Genomic DNA, 20938 nt, shown 5'->3' with positions numbered 1-20938 from the left:
CAGCTAAGGTCTCAGAAGAGACCTCTTAAGAGCAAATGTTTATTTCCAGAGTTAGTTCCACTTCTAATATTAGAAAGTTAGTTTTATTTAAAGATTCCCTTACCTGATAAAAGAACAACTTGTAGGGTTTGCTGAGCCTGGCAACCAGAGGGAAGAGATCAGTTCTCCTGGAGAAAATGGCTGCCTTGGAGGGGGGACTCTGTGGCACTGTTCCCTGCTGAGGCCCCTCATCCCCAAACCATGCCCTCCCCAGGCTCCACCTCCAAATCTCCAGGAACTTCCCAACCTGGAGTTGGCAACCATAAGTGGTAAGTGACATAGGGTAGTTTTAGGAATAGCTGGAAATTCAATGTTTCTGACAAATGTTAAAGCTACCCTATTTTATCTCTGGGTTTTCCCTGAAAGTGACATAACAATATCAGATGTTGCTTAAAAAAAAATTCTCCCACGGCAGCAGGCAAAGGGGCTGCCAGTCAGAGACCTCCTGCCATAATGGGAGGCCTGGCAGCTCTAAGACCTTGGCTCAGTTCAATGGAGATTTAAACAGTTATAATCGCATTGATTTCAATTGGTGTATCTGTGCCTAATCTATGTTTGTGAGGGTTTTCAACTCTGGGTTGGGAAATTCCTGGAGATTTTGTGGATGGAGCCTGGGGACGGTGGGGTTTGAGGAGGGGAGGGAACTCAGCAGGGCCTAATGCTGTACAGCCCATCCTCCAAAGCCACACCCCCCCCCGGAAAACTGATCTCTGTCACCTGGGGATCAGTTGTAATTCTGGGGGATCTCCAGGTTCTTCCTGGAGGATGGCAACCCTAATGTTTTTTGAACGGAAAAATATTTTGTGCAGATTTTTTTCAACAATATTAAAACCTTCTGCCTACCAAGACCTCTTCCCATTTTAATCTCCCCTTGATGCCCTATATTATTTTACTCATTACACAAAACTGCTTGTTTGATTTTAAGTTTGAAGTTTGAAGAACCAATGGTAGCCAAAATGGCTGCTGTTTGACTGAGCATAGATCCCATTACAGCTCAGGGAAAGTAAACTGAAATAAAATGGAAGTTTCCAACAACAATACTTTCTGTCCAAACTCTTCAGAGAATAATTATGGTGTGATTTTTTTTCTTAGCAGATATTATGCTGACTTCAAAGGCCTTTAGTTTGTTTTCCTACAGACAACAGCAAACGAGATTAGACAAAAAGATTTATGTTCCCGCAATTCCTCCTTCTCTTTTCTAAGAAAACAGATGAAAATATGTTAATAATTAAAATCACATGGGTTTCAGTTCTTCTGGCTCCTAAATAATAAGGCAGATGACTAGTGTGATTCCCTGAAGAGTCTACCGAAGGATCTGCTGCAGTTCCAAACACACTACACAATAAAAGCATGGTGGACATGCAGGCTCCTTTACCTACTTGCACAATGAGCATTGTACATAACGATTGTTAAAATGCAGTTTGTTATACTCCAGAGAGTCCAGACTGTATACATTTGTCTCCAACATGCCTACCTTTTCAAGAACCCAGGTTTGTAAACCTTGTGCACATGTGTACTGTACCATTCAAACAGACAACTGGCTATGCAGTTGTTGCCAAATATAAGTGCAATTAGGATGCTCAGTTGGTAATGGAGAAAGACAATCATATAACTGTGCCGCACAACTGTTAAGTGAATTTTCCCCAAACCTTCATGGTGGAAACGTGACCAGAAGAAGTCCACAGGGAGGATTAAATATACATTGGAATCAAGGGACAATGGAAATTTAGCAAATTTAAACATGAGCACCTATACAGGTTCAGCTTGCAATTTCAGCATTGCTGGCGACTACTAAACAACAGCAATAAAATGGCTACTTGGGTAGAAAGACGGTGTGCGACTTCTGAATATAATGGATTTATGGCTCTGTCTAGAAGCTCCATTCACAAGTTACAGTGAACGCACATGCAATCGATGTACGCACTTACATGCAGTGTAATATGTGAACAGGGTACTGGTTTTTTCTCATAATCAACTAGGTCAAGAAGCTTGTTTATTTTTCATCCAGGAGACATCTGCAAGTGCTTGCTATCTGGCTAACACCATTGCTAATTGAATACATTGCACCTTATGTCCTCACCTCAGATTACCTGACCCAAACTCCCAACATTCGACTTTACTTTGTTCTTTGTGACTTCTTATACTGTAAATTCAAAATGGAAGCAATAAAGCTGTAAACTGCAACTGATCCTTCTGGTGTCAAACCTTTCCTTTAATGAGCTACTTCTGAGTAATAACAAATATTTTGAGCTACTCCCAGCCCAACTCTCTAGCATGTTACCAAGTTTTGTTCTCCTAGAAACAGAACATGGACTAGTACACTAGAAATAAAGTTATCAGCTAAACAGTACAGAGGAATAGGGTTGCCAGATCCCTACCTTTTGCCGGTGGGGAGACGGAGCTTCTGTTCCTGGATCTTCTGGCATCTGTGTGTAGCACACGCACTGTCAAAAAATCACCTGGAAGTGACATCATTGTGCTAAGCACATCACCAGGGGGCGCTCTAGCATTCAGCCAGAAACTCTATGGTACCATAGAGTTCTTTTGGCCGAGTGCTAGACTGTCCCCCCGGTGACATGCCCAGTGCGATCCCAGCATTTTAGGGGCAGGGTTCCCCCAGCTGGCTGGTTCCAGGTCAGGGGCCCCTAAAGCAGGCAATGCCCCACCCCCAGTGGGGGAATGGCAAGCCTACAGAGGAACATCCTATAAAAAGATAGTTCATGCTACCACTTGGGAGTCCCTGGTATATGTTTCAATACCGTTTACTTCCAACTGCAAAACAATTAATCAAATCTTCTAATGAGGCCCTATTGCCTACTTTGGAAGTAAGGGGGAGATGGTCCCCTTCCCACTCCTATCTGTCTGGTTTTTAGCTTAAGTTATTTTACAGATCCTAAATCTAAACAATAAGGATGTAATTTTGTTTAGGACTACACAGTCATCAGGTAACTATTCAACCAAGCTTTTGCTTAGGTTCCTCCCTTTTCCACAACTTGGAAGATCTCTGATATTATTCTAGATTGTGAAAATTTTATTTAGATACAAATTTTAAATTGGCCGTGATCAGTGTTTTTATGCTTCTTTTTTAGCCAGTTTAATTGACAATTTGATTGTCAGCCACCTCAGCAGTCTTGACAAACAGGATAACATGATGGTATGACTTGGCACTCTTTCCAAACACAGAGAAAGTACAACAAAGCTGGTACAGAATACAGAACTGATTATAGAGAAGGAATGAGACAGCTCTATGGACAAAATTCCTCTTTTTACTGCATACTCATCTTGGTAACCACAGAGCCAAATAAGTTGGTGGCAACCTCTTATAATGTTACTGGACCTGATAGAGTCCTTGCCTTACTTGCCAATCACAAGACGTTGCCTCTGTGTGTGTGACTGCAGTCCAGTGTCAAACAACATATTCAGCAAGGTGAAGGCTAAGCCATGGCATGGGTCCAGTGCTAACTATATGTCCTGGAATACAAAAATCTGTAAGCCTTCCAAGCGTGGAATACATAATTCATGTTTGTGTAATTTTTCCATGGCTTGCATTATCATCATTAAAAAAGAGGCTATCTGCTGCTTGAATTCCTGTCATAAATTTCACTGAGGGAAAACAAATGATAAATGACCATAGGGGGATAAAAAACCAATTTCATTGTAATAATTAGAGATTTGTCTCTTGTTTTAGGATTTACATTTCTAGTAAAAAGGATTGACTTTTATGAAGATTTAACATGAAGATTTAATGTTCCAACTGGCCCTGTGTAAATTATGGTCATTATTGTAAGTAGTGTAATATAATGTAAATGTTACATTATTAAAAGTAACATTATTGTTAGTATGTACTGGTAGATGTGCCATAACTGAGCTCCTTCCCCAACATCTCTCAAAGTTAAATCTGTTGTGTGGGGATGTACACTGATTCCACTCTGCATACATAGATTTGGACACTTAGGTAATACTATGTAATGCACACTTTGTTGTTTCACACTGTACAGCTTATGACACACATTTTTATCTGCTCAGTAGGATAACATATCACAAGACATCCAGCATAAACTACTGCAGAGTAAATTAATGTTGTGTAAATCAGGCAGAGACTGTTTTCAGCAATATGTAAGAGTGGCAGGAAGGAAAGCTTTTGTTGGTCAGTGATCCTTGGTTGGAGAATGTGGCATTGTTCCAAAACGGCCACTCTTTTCCTTCTGTAAGTAGCAGCAGGGAAATCTGCAGTCATTTATATTGAGAAGCAGACTCCTGTCCTTCTGCTTATGACTATACCATGGGGTCTGGTTACCCACACAGGCTGCCAGACTAGATTAGCTGACACATCACTGGATGTCTTTTTATTCAGTACTTAACAGCTGTAATTAATTGGCATCAGTTTAAGTCACAGAAACTGAAAGGCTGCTGCTAGACAGCCATCTATGTGGAAAAAAACCCTTCAACACAGCAGTCCCTGAATTTTCAATTACTCTGCCCAGTACTTGTCTATTTAGTAGCTATGCCAAAATTATTCCCAGGTTAATCCTTTTTAAAGTGGTCCCAGCAATACCAGACAGCTGTTTGGAGAAGCAGTTAGTACCATCTTGATGTGTGTGTGTGTGTGTGTGTGTGAGAGAGAGAGAGAGAGAGAGAGAGAGAGAGAGAGAGAGAGAGAGAGAGAGAGAGAGAGGGGGTAGAGAGAGAGAGAGAGAGAGAGAGAGAGAGAAATTGGATACTGTGATCAGTCAGTGGAAGATGCTGAAGGGTGTAATTTTTTTCTATATTCCCCTCTCCATTGCAGCCATTTCCACACCTAAGAAATATTATTTTGTGGGTCATGGGGCATGTGGAATAATAGCCATACAAATCAGGAAGCTGTAATGGGGATGAAATCACTCCCTTTTTTCTTGCACAATTTGAGGTCTGCTCATGTAAGAGATGTCACCTTCCACTATCTAATGCAGCCTCCTGAGTCATAAAGTTGGAAGGGGCCATTCAGGCCATCTAGTTCAACCCCCTGCTCAATGCAGGATCAGCCTAAAGTATCCCTGACAAGTGTTTGTCCACCCACAGCTTGATGACTGCCAGTGAGGGGGAGCTCACCACCTCCCTATTACTCCATGTGGGTCCTGTGACTCCTGAAATAAACTTTCCCAGGTGTGGAAAGGACTACTGGAAAGAGAGAAATGTAGGAAAAATTAATGCCCCATAGCATTGGGATATGTTTCAAGAATAATCAGGAAAGACTGACGTTCCTTGTGTGGTCATTTAAATAACAGACTATTTGTAACATTTGTCCAACAATCCATAATAACACTAGTCCCCCAACCATTGCTTCCTCTAAGCTGTGGAGTCTTGTGAGCAAAAATTCTACTTTGTGAGCTACTGGCATTAAAGTTGTGAGCGAGTGATTTGGCTACTCCATAAATTAGTTTGCTCTGGAGCCATCCTTCCTGAGATAAGACAAAAATGTGTGAGCTGGAGGCTAAAAAACTGTGAGCTAGCTCGCACTAACTGACCTTAGAGGGAACACTGCTCCCAACTGAAAATGTTGCATTCACATCTTTTTTAAACTCATATTTTCCTCTTCCTCCATACGGACTAGCTGAAGCTATCAGTTCTGTTAGCAGATGGCTCTTATTCTGAGATGACTCTCACAAGGTTTACAGGATCTAGGGGGTTTTATGATATCAGCTTGCCAGCCCCCAGGTCTGGGCAGGGGATCCCCAATTTCAGGGATTTTTCCCCACTGCGGACCACCTAGCTGGTGGGGAAAACCTGGTCCCTAAACAGGGATTTTGCTGCAATGATGTCACCCAGAAGTGACGTCATCATGTCAGGGATGTCACGTGGGGGATGCTCTAGTATTTGGGCAAACTCTATGGTTTGATGGTGAAAAAACCCATAGAGTTTCACCCAAATACTAGAGCATTTCCCGCGCGATGTCCACCCCCAGAATGTCCCCCAAATCCCCCTGCTGGAGCAACAAAGGGACCTGGCAACCCTATTATGATAACTGTGTCTGAAGGAGTCCAAGCCTGAACCCTATGGCTACTGTGCACAATAAATCAGACTTTGGTATAAGTATATGAAGTTTAAATACTTAAAGAATAAACCGATTTCTAGGCAACACAAAATCTTAAAACCTTACAGCTGAAAACAAAAAAGCTAACTTTTCTATCTAATACATTGATACCTGGTATTAGATGGCACAATTTTAAAGTCTCAATGACCAAGGCAAAAAGCTTAAGCATTCTCTACGTAGCTGTTCATTGCAACGCAAGCTCAACATAGTCCAGGCCTCAGTCCACCAAAATCATGAAGTTAACATAGCCTCTTTCTGGCTTCTAGCCCAATTATAGCCTCAAGCAATCTGGTGTCAGGTATCTAAATCCAATCAGGGTATGTTCCCAGTGGAACCCTCTCTAGAAGATTATGCCATTGCTCCTGCTCCCCCCCCCATCCAGTGGACCACAGGTCCCCAAGAAGAGCTAATTACCACATTCTTGACTCTGGCCTCAAAGATGATAAGAGCCTTGTAGGCCAGAAGCCCAATTACTGACACCTACAAACGGGAACAGGCCCGTTACTATTCACATTAACCCTTGGGAGGAAACAGGGGTGCTTTGCCTCACACTGTGACATAAAATATTCCCAGGAAGAAGTGTAATGCATTTCTTGGATAAGCAACTCATGAAACATGCTATGACCATTGAGTAACTAGATGCCTACAAGTGGTACAATATTCAGGAGCAGCCTGCAGTAAGCAAAGCTAATGTAAACATTTAGTCAATGACATGTTTAGCAACAAATAGTAGCAGCCCTCATCACTTAAGGTTACACCTGGCAATGAATTGCAACCATAGCCCTTCATAAACTCCTATAGATGCCATTGCTAACAAGAACTCAAGCCTACTAACAAGGCAGGAGAGCCTACTTTCTTCCCCTGTTCTTCAGCACAAATGCATTTTGACATAACAAATTTGCCTGCTCTTCAAAATAGGTAATGGTTGTGGTTTTCAACAACTATTAATTGGGTCAGCAGCATTCACATTTTTCACCCTGAGTGAAAAGCACTATCAACTGCTCTACACAGCATGATTTCTGCTGCTTCTCTGAGACTTGTGAACAACAGCAGATCCCAGTTCTGCTTACAAGCTGCCTTCCAGCTATTTGTACTTCTTACAGATTCCCTGGTTTGTTTTCGGCAACAAATGTCATCAGCATGGGCAGGAAGCTTCAGGCAAAAAGAAAGATGGACACAGTGAAATGGAAGGCCAGCAGCACAAGAAACAAAAGGAGAACATACAGTAGATAAGGCAGCAGGAAATATAAAATAACATTTTTACTAATGTTTCTTCTAAAATGTTACTCCAAATTAACTGTTTTACTGAAAGGTGCTTCAAACAATGTATGGAGGGCGGCTTGGCTATTAGATATATAGATATACAGATAGATATATAGATAGATTTCGATCCCGGTCACATGGGAAGGAAACTGCGGGGGGGGGGAACGTGGCTGTTAGCCCTGGGGCTAAAAACCGCGCGGTTGCTTGAGCAGACCTACCGATGGAGGTCCCGTGGTAGGGGGGAGGTGACAATCACTCCACAGTCCTGCGGCACGGCAAATGAGCGTGGCGCGGGGCAAACGAGTTTGGTTTTTTTAAAAAAAACCTCAAATGTGTGCATGCTCCCTTGGGTGCTTGTGCGCATCCGTGGAGACTTTGAAAAAAAACCCCTTTTTCCGAGGGGACATGGGCAGGCGCCATAACTACCACCGGAAACGCGATCAGACGCCCGCCCTTGCCCCGTGGTTTCAGGAAACTAGTACCTCTGAGGTACTAGTTTTTTACCGTGCATCTTCTGTGGGAAGCCTTGGGTTCGCAACGGGAGCTCGACGCTTCCCAGATGTGGCGGTGAGATCGCGCCCGAAAAATCTGCCTATCTTCCGTCCCTCTAGCGTGCCTAATGCTCCGTGTGAACGCAGCCCAAGGTGAGCAAATAATAATTAGGAGAACAAAAAGAGACGGATAATGGAATGTGTGTATCATTCACTATAGAAGAGCAAAATAAATGGAGAATTGTGATGCAAAAGCTTATCTCTTGCATTGATACCAGGGGAGAAAAAGAGGGTGGGATGCCTCAAATGTGCAGTGAGAAACTGGTGATGGAAAAAGTAGCCAAGTCCAAAAAGCAAAAGGAGACCCTCCACAAAGAAGTTGGGCACAGAGCTATGAGTGTGCAGTACAAGAGTGTGTGAAAAATAGAAGCAACAGCACTGGACAAACCTGTTGCTATGGTTACCTTTGCTACCAAGTTTTGGACAACCAAAGCTCCCTCAAAAGCACATTTCATGCTGTGGTATTTTACACAGTGATAGGTGAAAAAAGGAACCTGAAATACAAAGCAATATTTCTGAAGAAAGCTTATCATTGCTATCATAATATATATAGTAAAATGCCCATAACTTTACCTTTAGACCATCAGACAGATCAGACAGATCTTAGGATCCAAGAGTTTGAGTGAGGAGGAGTACAGTGCTCAGCTTTGTGGAATGGAAAAGCTGAGACCAAGCAAGGTGGGAGAAACATAAGTAAAAAGAGAAGAGCAGCCTCAGGGGAAAAAAAGAATAACTTTCAAGGAGAGGCAAGCTTGAACTTCAAATTGGGAAATGGAGTAAAAATTCTGAGGATTAAAATTATTTTTCCAACAAATCCTGGTATCTTTTTCTTCCAAAAACAACTCTCTAGAGCAGGGGTATTGATCTCATTTGCTATGAGGGCCGGATCTGACATAAATGGGACTTTGTTGGGCTGGGCCATATGTGCCATAAAATGTAATGTCAAGTAGTGGAGATATTACATTGGAGCCCCACATTGGGGGGGGGGGGGTTTGTCAAAACTAATATTTCTCTGCAAAACTGGAGTTCCTTGAGTTTGCAGAACTCTATATTTTAACTGTAGTTGGTCCCAAAGCTTCCCTCCACCCTTAAAAGATGCCGGCTTAAAATGGAAAGATGGTGGAATACTGGGATTTGGCAATGCAATTTTTAAAATAAAACATCAAGAAGAAGCATAAAGATCACAGCAGAAACTAAAAATATAACCTAAAAGATATAAATGCTCTGAGCCTAGGACCCAGGGGAAAACATGAAATGGCTGAACATTGCAAGCTTCTCCCCTGCTCTCTACTCAGAGTGGGAGTGGCTCTCCAGGTTCTCAGGTTTTTTAACAGAGTGGTTTGAGATAATAATTTTGGTTGTCCTCTTCAACACTTGTTCTGCTATTGCATTGGAATCCCATATTAGGAGGGTGTGTGTGTTAAAACTAGTATTTCTCTGCAAAACTGGAGTTCCTTGAGTTTGTAGAGCTCTATATTTTAACTGTGGTTGGTCCCAAACCTCCTCCCCCCGCCCTTAAAAGATGCCTGCCTAAAATGGAAAAGTGGGGGAACAGTGGGATTTGGCAATGCAATTTTAAAAATAAAACAACAAGAAGAGGCATAGGGATCACAGCAGAAAGACACCCCAGGGCCCCTACCGGTGAGGAGGATGACGGAGGCTGGGAGTAGTGGCTGGGAGGCAGAAAGGCATGCACTCAAAGGCTGAATAAGCTGTAGAGTTTGGCAGCCCCGCCCGCTGCTCCCTGCACTCAGAGGCAGCCCTGCCCTCTACTCCCTGCACTCAGAGGCAGCTTGAGCTCAGAAGGGTGAGTACAGGAAGGGGAGGGGGGGAGAAGAGAGCCCCACTCGTGGGCCGGATTAAAACCCTGGGCAGTAGGGTTGCCAAGTGTACTTACCCTTGCTGGCGGGGGAGCCTTGCCGGGTTCCGGGAGCTCTCCCAGGACGTGCGCGCGCGCCACCAGCACATCACAGGAAGTGACGTGCTACGTCACTCACGTTGGGGGTGTGGCCCTGATCGTCGGGGGGAAAACCATATGGTTCCCCCACCCATGATCTGGGCCACGCCCCCAACGTGAGTGACGTGGCTGCATCACCTCTGGTGACGCAGCTCCGGGGGGTGGAGTTCCCCCCGTGGCCCGATTCTGATGATAGTTCTGACCGACAGGCCGTAGGTTTGACACCCCTGCTCTAGAGATTCTTTTGGCATTTGTGAGGTCATCTGGGGATAAGGAGATACAGAAGACCCCAGGGACCATGATGGAACTGAGCTCCCTATCCCTCTATCCATACCTCCTGGTGATGCAGTAGAGGTCTTGAACCACTGCTTGACTGCTATGGTTAAATGGCCAAGATGGAACAAATTCAAAAAGAAGCCTGATAAGACAGAAATAATGATAGTTGGGAAGGCTGGGGCCTTCAAGGGCATTGTACTTCCTACATCTGATGGAGTTCAGCTGACCCCTGCTGACTCAACAAGGACCCTAGAGGTTATAATTTATACCAGAGAAGCAAGTTGATGCAGTGCAAGAAAAGCTTTCTTCCAACTTCATCAGACCTGGAAGATGGGCCCCTATCTTGACTCACCCAATCTAGTACCTGTATCCATGCGATGGTAACATCAAAATTAGACTACTGTAACGGATTAGAAGTGGTTAAGACGCTGAACTGCAGGCTGTGGAAGGTCAGTAGTTCAGCAGTTCGAGCCCCAGGTGCCGCATGATGGAGTGAACTCCCATCTCTAGTTCCAGCTCCTGCCAACCTAGCAGTTCAAAAGCAAGAAATTGCAAGTAGATAAATAGGTACCACTTTGGTGGGAAGGTAACAGCGTTCCGTGCGCCTTGGTGTTTAGTCATGCTGGCCACATGACCACGGAAATGTCTTCAGACAGCGCTGGTTCTTTGGCTTGGAAATGAAGATAAGCACCGCAACCCTAGAGTCGGACTCGACTGGCTTTTGAGCAAGGGAACCTTTACCTTTTACCTTTAACAGATTCTATGGGAGTAAAGGTGAGATAGTATGGCCTGTCAGATTCTGGAAGCTAAGCAGAGTCAGTACTTGGGTGGGAGACCACCAATGAAGAGTCTGCTTCTCACTTGCCTTGAAAGCCCCTTGATGGGATTGCCATAAGTTGGTTGTGATTTGATGGTCCTTGTGGACATATGTAAGGCACTCTACATAGGTCTGCTCTTGAAGTCAGCGTGAAGACCCTCGTTGGTACAGAATGCTACTGCTCGATGGCTATCAGGAGCTAAATGGGGGGCATGCACATTACAACCATTCTGCGGCACTCCACTAGCTGCCCATCACTGTGTAATCTGCTTTCAGTCTCAGTGAGAAAGGTGGAATCACAGAATCACAGAATGGGAAGGGGCCATACCGGCCATCTAGTCCAGCCCCCTGCTCAGTGAAGGATCAGCCTAAAGCACCCCTGACAAGCGTTTGTCCAGCCGCTGCTTAAAGACTGCCAGTCAATAAGTGAAATAAAATTCTTATAGCTAATTAATGCAAATTATGAATTGTATGGAACACTATACATGGAATACACTGCCTGAATCAAGAATGACTGCTTACTGAATGCTCTTCCACAAAAAATAGCTGACTAAAAGCCACAATTTTATAATTGACATTACTCAGTTTTATTAGTACCTCTATCTGCTTTATCCTATTTGTCACTCATATGAGAAACTGTGAGAACATTTTTTGTGAAAACTGTAAAGACTAATTGACAAACTGCATGCAATATGGATTCGTTGAGTAATTAGAAATTCTCAAGACATTTTTTAAATGGATACATACTGAAACTTTCAGTTGTCACAGTTATTATTTCTCCTTCTAAACAAACATTAATAGAATCCTAATTTACTTCTCAGTTAAATCAGCATGTATTCACGGCATTACAGTGAGGGTACTGTGAATGTACAGCCATTTTAAAAAGAAAGAGGGAATTAAAACCAACCATTTAAGGACCTAAACTCTATAGACTATCTAGATGAAAAGCTGTTAATTGTGCATTCCTAGTCAGTGTTTTACAACAATCTGCATTGAGATTTCATAAACAGGAGCCAGAAATCATTCTGCCAACAACTTTCTACAAGTGAACTGAGGGTTCATTATGATCAATTATTGCTCATATGCATTCAGTATTCATACCAGTTTCACCACAGCTAGCTATACATCCAGAAGTATAATGGCTACCAACTAACCTCATTAAAATTCAAACACACTTAGAAAAGAAACACCTCATTAAAACAAGATGGGTAGCTGCATTAGCAGCAAACAGGAGTGCCACCACAGAGACTAACAGACTTTATTCCAGCGTAAGCTTTTGTGAGACAGAGCTCCTTTCATCAAATGTGTCAAGTGCATATCCATTAAGCCAATATATCTGGTGAGGGATGGGGGGGGGACAAAGGGTGGAATTTTTAAAATGTCAGATTTGTTTATAAATGGACAAAAATATGACATTAAAAACCACAGCATTCAGGAAATGGTGGGTGGAAATTTTAATCTTCCAAGGCATTCTCTTGCTAAAATGTACCGTTCTCCCAGAAAAGAACGCCAGAGAGAGAATCCAGTGCACCACTGCTCAATTAGAATTCATTAATAAGTTCAAGACTATTTCCCTACCAGGTCTCAAAAAGGATTTTGGATTTCTCATTCATTATGCCAATATCTTGCACAACCCATCCCTTCCATATATTCGATAAGTTAAATTATACTTCTATAAATTACTCTTGGATCTGCTTATCTTACTTCTGCCTGGGCTTTCCTAAATTAGGGTTTTTTTAAAAAAATTAATCCTGTTTTTTTCTATTTAACAACAGTAGGGAGTGGTCCTTCCTTACCCACTTTGATTAAAATGATTACTCTTTTGATTCTATCTTGTTTTAAACTGGCCTGTCTTTGTAATATCTAGGTTCACCAATCTCCAGGTGGTACCTGGAGATCTCCCACTATTACAATTGATCTGCAGACAACCAAGGCCAGTTCTCCTGGGGGGGGGGAAGGCTGCTTTGGAGGGTGGGCCCTGCTGAGGCACCTCCCCTTCCCTCCCCTTCCCTCCCCAGACCTGACCCTTCCCTGCCTCCACCTCCAAAATCTCCAGATATTTTCCAACCCAGAGCTGGCAACCCTAGTAATGTCACTTTCCCTCACCTTTCAGTTGTATTGGCCTAATGGATATACATGTCATGCGTGTGATGAAGCACCCACTGACACACAAAAGCTTCTGCTGGAATAAATTTGATTAGTCTCTAAGGTGCCATCACTAGGGTTACCAGGGCATGGTATCACAAAGTGATGTCACGGCTCTCTAAACTCTGTTCTCAAGCACCCCCCCTCCCAACAAGTCTCCAGGAAATCCCCAAGCTGGAGTAGACAGCCCTAGACACTGTTCCTGTTTTATTTTACCCCATGAAAACAGTATATTTCTGTACATAGTGGTGACTAGGTTAAGAGAATTAAAGGCACTTACCTAGCATGCGAACACATTTGGCATTCTGCTCTGGACTATCAAATGAGATTTCTCCACACCTCTGGGGGGAAAAAAGCAACACACTTAATACACATTCTTTCAGCAGAGGCACAGTTAAATCCCCTTTATCTTCCCATCCTTGACCGCTTTTCTTTTCCACGTAGCAGTATGACCACATACAGAGTTCTGCAGACAGAAAACTTTGGAGAAGCCAAAGCCATAAGTAAGAAAAATCCTTTTAATAAGTAAGAGAAGATAGTAACTCTCTCACAACTCCTTCTCTTGCCATGAAACTAATTACATCTTCATTTGGCGAAAATAAAGGAGGGAAAATCCTAGCAACCCCAATTTGGGTTTCAATAAGATTTTAAAAGATCAGAATAGTATGTTTAAGTGTGAAATATAGTTGGAAAGCCTGGAGAATGGAGGCCTGCTGAGATTTCATCTTGCAACATGATCATAAAATTAGAAGAGCAATGCTATGGTTGATGATAACAATTGATATATGTAACCTTAGTTCAGAATTCAAGGACAGGTCACAAATCATATATAAATTTTCTTTACAAGATAAATTTTCTTTACAATTTGTCTTTACAATTTCTTTACAAGATAAATTTTCTTTACAATTTGTCACTGGAAACCATGTGCTAGATGGGATATCGACAGGAAACCTCTTTTCTACAGTAAATCCAACATTAAATGCATAATCACTCCAATGCAGAAGATTTTTGCATATGCTTTGAAGATCCAGTGCACATATGTGAATCTCCTATGTGTGCAAGGCTGACTTTACTATGTGAGGCAGCTCCACATATGCATTCCATTGCAAAGTCAGAGAAACAGCCTCTGAAACAGATGGAGAAGCCTGAACAACTTCATGTATTTGTGAGAACTGGAGAAAAATTGAAGTTACTACTGGAATATGGTGCTGCAAAGTGCAGAAAAGTTATCTAATGTAAACAGCAGCTACTGAAATGCTATAACTGCAGCGTTAGACATTGTAGACTTTATCTAGTCTCTTGTGGATTAATAGTTTCAACAGAGGGAAACAATATTAGAAAATTATTTTAAAAATACCATTCTAAAATTTTATGAATGTGCAGTAAGACATGGAAATATTGTAAATAGTTTAACTTCTGATATCTATAAAATCAAAGTAGGTACAGAAATTGACTTTAGATAAATGAAAGAACTGGGGGGGTTGCTTTAAAAAAAATAGCCATCACTGACGTTCTCATGAATTGTAGATTCCTACTTATTTAAAATACCCTGCCTTTCTGCCATTTGCAGTCCCCAGTGCAGTTTACAAATTTAAAAAAGTTTAAAAACAACAAAGCTACTCACCCAAAGGTGAAAATGGCAGCAAATACAATTCATCAACTCAAATGTTGCCAACAAACCCACAAACTACAGATAGTCGCATGAGACCAAAAATTTAGTTAAATAACGAGGTCTTTTAACAGACACAGAAAACCTAGTGAAATAGATGTCTGACTGATGTGCCTAGGGAGGGCATTCTGTAGTCCGGGCACTGCAGTCTAAGAGGTTCAGTCCCTGGTAGGTGTCCACCAAACTTCCAAGGACCACAGAAGATGAGCTCATGTGTCGTCAAAGACAGCTGTAGCAAAGATTTCTTTAAAAAACCAAGAATGATGGTGGGTGTGTAGAACTTTTTGTACTATTCTGTAAGACCTTGTTTAAGTTATAAGCTCCTGCCATCAAATCCCAACTCAGCCATGGAAATTTGCTGGTGACCTTGGTCACACAGCCTCAGCCTAAACTACCTCACAGGATTGTTGTGAGGGTAAAATGGAGGCAATGAGAACAACATAAGGCACTTTGGGTCCCACTGTGGAGAAAGCCAAGATATAAATGAAATAGATTGAAAAATAAAATGGCTGTGCAAAAGATATTAAACAGCTGAAATCCTATGATGTTTGCCTTCCCAATGTGCTTTCAGGGAAGGCTCTTTCATAGATGGAAATCTCTTTTCAACATTTTATGTACCTGTAAGGCTGTGATAGCAGTCTGGCTATTTCACTGTTAAAATCTGCACACATATACATTATTTCTTTTAACAGAGAAGTAGGAAGTAGAGATGAGAACAGCAAATTATGCAGAAGCAACATACTAGTCTAGTATCCATAGTAACTAGAAAACTGGGAAAGGAACATCTGCCAGGGATGTCGAACTCATTTGTTATGAGGGCCGGCTCTGACATAAATGAGACCTTGTTGGGTCGGGCCATGTGTGTCATAAAAGGTAATGCCAGGCAGCAGAGATATAAACTTTATAAAGGACACAGACAAACACAATTAAATATTTTTTAAACTTTAAATAACACATTTCCAGTGAGTTCGAAACCCCTGAACCCTTTCCCAGTTTGGACCACTAAGTAAATGGAAATGATATCACACTTGTTTATTCTTTGTATGCTTGCTTGCTTGTTGGTTTTTTTAAAGAAAACATTTCAGAGTCTACTTTTTTGAATTCTCTAATCCAGATCACAATTTGGACTGAAAAATCAAAACTAATATGACCATTTTTTAAAAAAGATGGATACCGAAAGCCAAAAATAGTCACTTAACTATGCTGCAGCAGTACCCATCTTGCTGTTTTCTGTACCATTTAGAAATTATCACAGCACAGGAGTTCTAAGGCACTTAAAACTGAACTAGTAAAATTTTCACCAACTGAATAGGAGACTTCCCTTGGAAAATGGATTTATCCCTTGAGTATGCTTTTAGAAGTCAAGGCTGTTCTCTACACCGATGAGCTCACTCAATATTTTCCAAGAATGCAATACATTTTGCTCTGGTTTACCGCAGGAGGAAATGGACTATACAGTACAACACTGTTTGGTTAAGAAAATCATTTTTTCCTTTCCCCATTTCACAGAATTTAATAGGCTTCTTTATTCCTACTGATTTCTCATTTAACAGAATAGAAAATTTCCTGTGCTGAAAGATATACATTGATGTTCACGGGTGCCAGAGTAGAAAGATAGCTGCTATATTTCTCTGGGAAACTGCAGGGAGACTGTTCTAGGGAAAACACATATTCCTTTCATTGCCATCATTTTTTCATTCACTACTACTGAAACCTAAATGTTTAGCCCCATCCATCCAAACTGAGGCACCAAAAAGGTGTACACTAAGGCTATTATTCCTTGTAAGGGTTTTGGCCCTTCTCTTCTCTTGTGATTTTTATTCCTCAATTCTAGCTTTTTGCTGTCCCCAATCCACTTCTCCCTTTCAACATCATACTTCCTTCTTTAATTCCTTTCTCCTTATGAAGAGACACCCTACCTTTGATATCGTAGGACAGAAGTAGTCTAACTACATGTAGCCCATGTAACATCTGATTTAACATATGATTTGGTTTCTGTTAAAAGGTTTACACTTTAGGACCTAGGAAGCAAAAGGCCACAGAGCATGGTCAGTTAGTAAAGCTGCTCACACATTACCAGTTGCAAGAGCCCCACCCCCTCAGTAACAGTCTGGCCTGCAGCAGGAGAGAGAAGGCCTAGAGCCCGACTGACAGAACTGCTAAAGGCTCATAGCTACAGTGGGACATTTTGGAGCCCCGCCCCCTTAATTAAAAGCTCTGCCCCACAAATAGCCTTGCCAGAAACCTTTTGAAGAGAGACACCCCCCCACTGCCTACTGCTGGCAGTAGCCAGGGTGAGGGCACTGTGGCTTGCCCTCAGACTTTCCTCTCCCTCCCACTGTGGAATTTGTGTGTGGGGGTGGGGACCTGGGAAAAGACAGCTCAGAAGGCATTTAAATGCCTTCTGAGTTCCCTTCCACAGGGCAAGAAAGCTTACAGGGGTGCTCAAGAGTGGTACCTTCAATACGTCTCCAACAATCCCCCTTCTGCTAGCCCAGTCCTGCTGTATACCACCTAGGTCATGGCTGAGTCTTCCAAAAGCATTCCCATGAGCCTTTGGGAAACGGCCTTGGAGCCCCCCCTTTAAAGACAGGCATTCAAATTAATTTAATTATCTGTAATTTAACTGTCCCCTTAAAAATTTAAATGCCCCTCAAACAAAAGAATCCTGGCTACAGGCCTGACCGCTAATTTCTTTTCTTTAAAAAAATTTTTAATTCAAACTTTATTGGAATCAAGAATGCAACACAAGTCAATTTGAAAACACCATAGTGAAATATGTTCTCATCGTGCTAAATAACAGAATTAAATCCAATACAGATAATATCCTAAAACAAGTAACTACTGTTAAAATTCCATAAAAACTCTATAATGCGGGGAAGGCTAGCAGTAAGCCCAGTACACGGAGTTAAAATAAATCCAATTAGAGACCCGGTGAAACGTGGGTCTAATTTCTTTGCAGGTATGTGAGAAATTGCATATCAGGGAGAAATTGCATATCAGAATTTCTCTTTTAGGAGATATTATAAAGAAAGGGTTTGTCAAGCTGTTAGTTAAGTTGTTGGAAAGATATGGGTTAAAACACTTTCCCGTGTGTCAGTCTGGTCTGCAGCATGAGAAGGAAGGCCTAGAGCTTGACTGAGGGAAGTGCTAATTTCTTTGCAGGCCCAAGACAAGCGAAATGAAGCATCAAGAGCAGCGGCAACAGGAGCCATTGAAGAGCATATGGGGAAGAAGGAGCCCTGCACTTCTCTAAGGCCCCTTTCCCATTACTGTTCTAAACCGGATGTTATCCGTTGTTGGCCCAGTTCCGAGTAAAGCAACACAGGGAAGGGGGTTTCATACAGTGAATTTCCTTCCATTAATGAGCCATCTCTGAAGCACTCTGGCTATTTCAAACAGTGCCATTTATCCCCCCCCCCCTGTGCCCTTTTTTGCAGTGCTGTCTTTTAGGTTTTTAAAAAATCATTCTAAGTTGAGCACTGTAGCACTAGACCAAAATAGCAGCAACTAATCTCAACGCCTGTGCGGGCTCATGTTCAGCATGTGCTTTGCCAGCTGCACTGGTTACCAGTTGAGTACCGGATCTGCTTCAAGGTGTTGGTAATAACCTTCAAAGCCTTATACGGCCTGGGACCAACATATCTAAGGGACCGCCTCTTCCCGTTTATGCCTCAAAGAGCTTTACACTCTAGTAATCAACATCTCCTGGAGGTCCCTGGCCCAAAAGACATCTGTTTAGCCTCAACCAGGGCCAGGGCCTTTTCTGCCCTGGCCCCCATCTGGTGGAACATGCTCCCCATCGAGATCAGGGCCCTGTGGGATCTTACACAGTTCCGCAGGGCCTGCAAGATGGAGCTGTTCCGCCAGGCTTTTGGTTGAGGCAGCGAGTATCCACATATGGCCTCCCCGAGGTTGCTGTCTCCTACCTACCAGCAACCGGCCATAACAATCAGTATTAATTGGGCTGGAGTTTGTACCAGCAGCTATAAATACTGATTTTAAATGTTTATAATGTAATGTTTTATTCTGTTTTAAAACGTATTGTATTATTTGATGATGTGACCCACCCTGAGCCCATTCACGGGATGGGCGTGATATAAATATGAAGCACCGCTCCACCATGCTTCGGCAGGAAATGACCCCTGTCTGTTGGTATTAAATATGGCCTTGCAACATTGTGCCCCAGAGTCCCATTTGCTCCTGTAAATTTTAAGTGAATTGATGCAGAAAACATAAGCTACAATACTTGTCTATAAATATTTGATGTTGATTAATAAATACGATATGCAGAGTGTTGGGAATGAATGGAATAAAGAGCTAGATCATCCTATTTTGCCAAAGCTATGGGATATGGCCTTAAAGTTTATTCCTGCTCTCTGCATGGATCTTAAGTTCTGGCTTATTCAGCAAAAAAGTAAGTTCAGAATATACTGGACACCACAGTAACTCTTTAGCAAGGGACTGAGTAGAGTGTCTTACTGGTGGCATTGTAACTCACAGGATGCAAACCCTAAACATATGCATTGGGAGTGGTTTTTCTGGGAAGAAGTTATTACTCATATCAATTTTATGTTAGAATGTCCATTGATTTTTGAGGGTCTTATGTACCTTTAAAAAGTCTTCTTGTCCCTTGGAGGCTAACCAATGGTCAACAAAAATGAAACCTCCATGTCCTTACTACAGATAAAAGACTCATATTACAACATTGGAAAGATAAATGTCCACCTCCAGTAAATCAGTGGATTCAGGACCTTAGAACTCTATCAATATTTGAAGACGTGGCATTTGGACGACAATTGCATATGGACTTACGCTTAGATATTTGGAAACCTTTTATAGAAACTTATGTGTACATATGCCACCACTGTTATTTTTTTCTTTATGAATACTTCCCCTCCCTTCTCTATTTAGTTGTTAGATTTTGGCTGCAATCACATGCACCTTTAGATCCAACATAGGTGTGAATGCCTGACAGATCTAAAGGGAGCGATCAGACAACAACATCTTGGAAGCATCCCGTGATTGTTCAGATCCCATGCTGCTCCACTACAGAAGCGGAGTTAAAAGTTAAAAGACACCAGGAAAGTCCAGTAGTAAACGGGTTTCAATGGGCCACGGATAGACTTTCCCCTGTCACTCAAGCTGTCAGGATGCTCTGATCAGGCCATCCTGACTCAGTGCCATTTCCCCCCCTCTTCGCAGTATGCACATCATCGCATACTCCGTAGGGGGCCCTCAGTGCGGAGGTGCGATTCCTCATTTATGCACATGGGAAACAAACAACCCCCCCCCCAAAAAAAAACTCACCTGCAGTTGTGTCTGATCACACAGTGATGGGCTGCACCTGCAGCTACAAAAGGATGTGTAATCTCACAACTGCATGTCAAATTCCCCTGGAGGAAACCCCAACAACTTCAACTAGTGCGTGTGACTGCAGCCTTTGAGTTTTCCTCCCTTGTTATTTTCTGCTTTTTTTAAGAAATAAAAAAATGTTTTTTAAAGTATTACTCATTGTTGGCAGTGTGGCATCAGTATACCTTGTATTTTAGAATATACACTACAAGAACAGTGCTGTTGCTGTTTAGCAGGAGGAGGGGCAAACTGAGGAAGCAGGAAAGATTCTTATAATATCCACTGATTTTTTGAAAATGTTCTGTTTCTGTGACCTAATTCATTCAGATTATATGGAAGGACTAGGGAGGTGGCATGGTATCTCTCTATATAATAATTGTCTTTTGGTGGTGGCACGTCGCTGAACATTCCACAGGCTCCCAAATCAGTAGGCTCCCTGATGTGTCACTCAGAAGCTGTCCCTATCCACTGGCTGCGTTGCCTGAGTCCCGCCTCCAACATTCTAAACAGTTTGCTGTTCATCTTCCCCCATAGCCAGTCGGAACACAGAAGTCATTTGCATATGCGGCCTGATTGGCCTTTGCCTCTAACATTCTAAACAGTTTGCTGTTGCTGTTGGGAGTCACTAAACGTGTCCTGAGGTAAAATACATATCCCAATCTTCCCTTAAACGGTCACGGGAGTTGCCAGTCTCCCTGTGGGGCCTGGAGATCTCCCAGAAATCACCATGTTCCCCAGCCACAGCACATCATTTCCCCTACAGAAAATTTCCCAGCTATTACAACTGATCTCCAGA

General features: G+C 42.4%; 1 protein-coding gene across 1 annotated transcript in view; it reads right to left on the bottom strand.

Annotated features, from left to right (window-relative positions):
• Nucleotides 1–20938, bottom strand: part of PDE7B (phosphodiesterase 7B) — a 214377-nt gene that overhangs the window by 122790 nt on the left and 70649 nt on the right. Inside the window, exon 2 of the mRNA XM_015411627.1 lies at nt 13399–13459. Within this exon, the coding sequence (XP_015267113.1) occupies nt 13399–13459 (61 nt within the window). The remainder of the gene's footprint in view (nt 1–13398; nt 13460–20938) is intronic.

This window comes from Gekko japonicus, unplaced genomic scaffold (assembly GCF_001447785.1).
Source record: "Gekko japonicus isolate JY-2015 unplaced genomic scaffold, Gekko_japonicus_V1.1 scaffold184, whole genome shotgun sequence".
Classification (NCBI taxonomy): Eukaryota; Metazoa; Chordata; class Lepidosauria; order Squamata; family Gekkonidae; genus Gekko; species Gekko japonicus.
The sequence above is the reverse complement of the archived record's forward strand: the minus strand, read 5'-3'. Positions and strand labels throughout refer to the sequence as shown.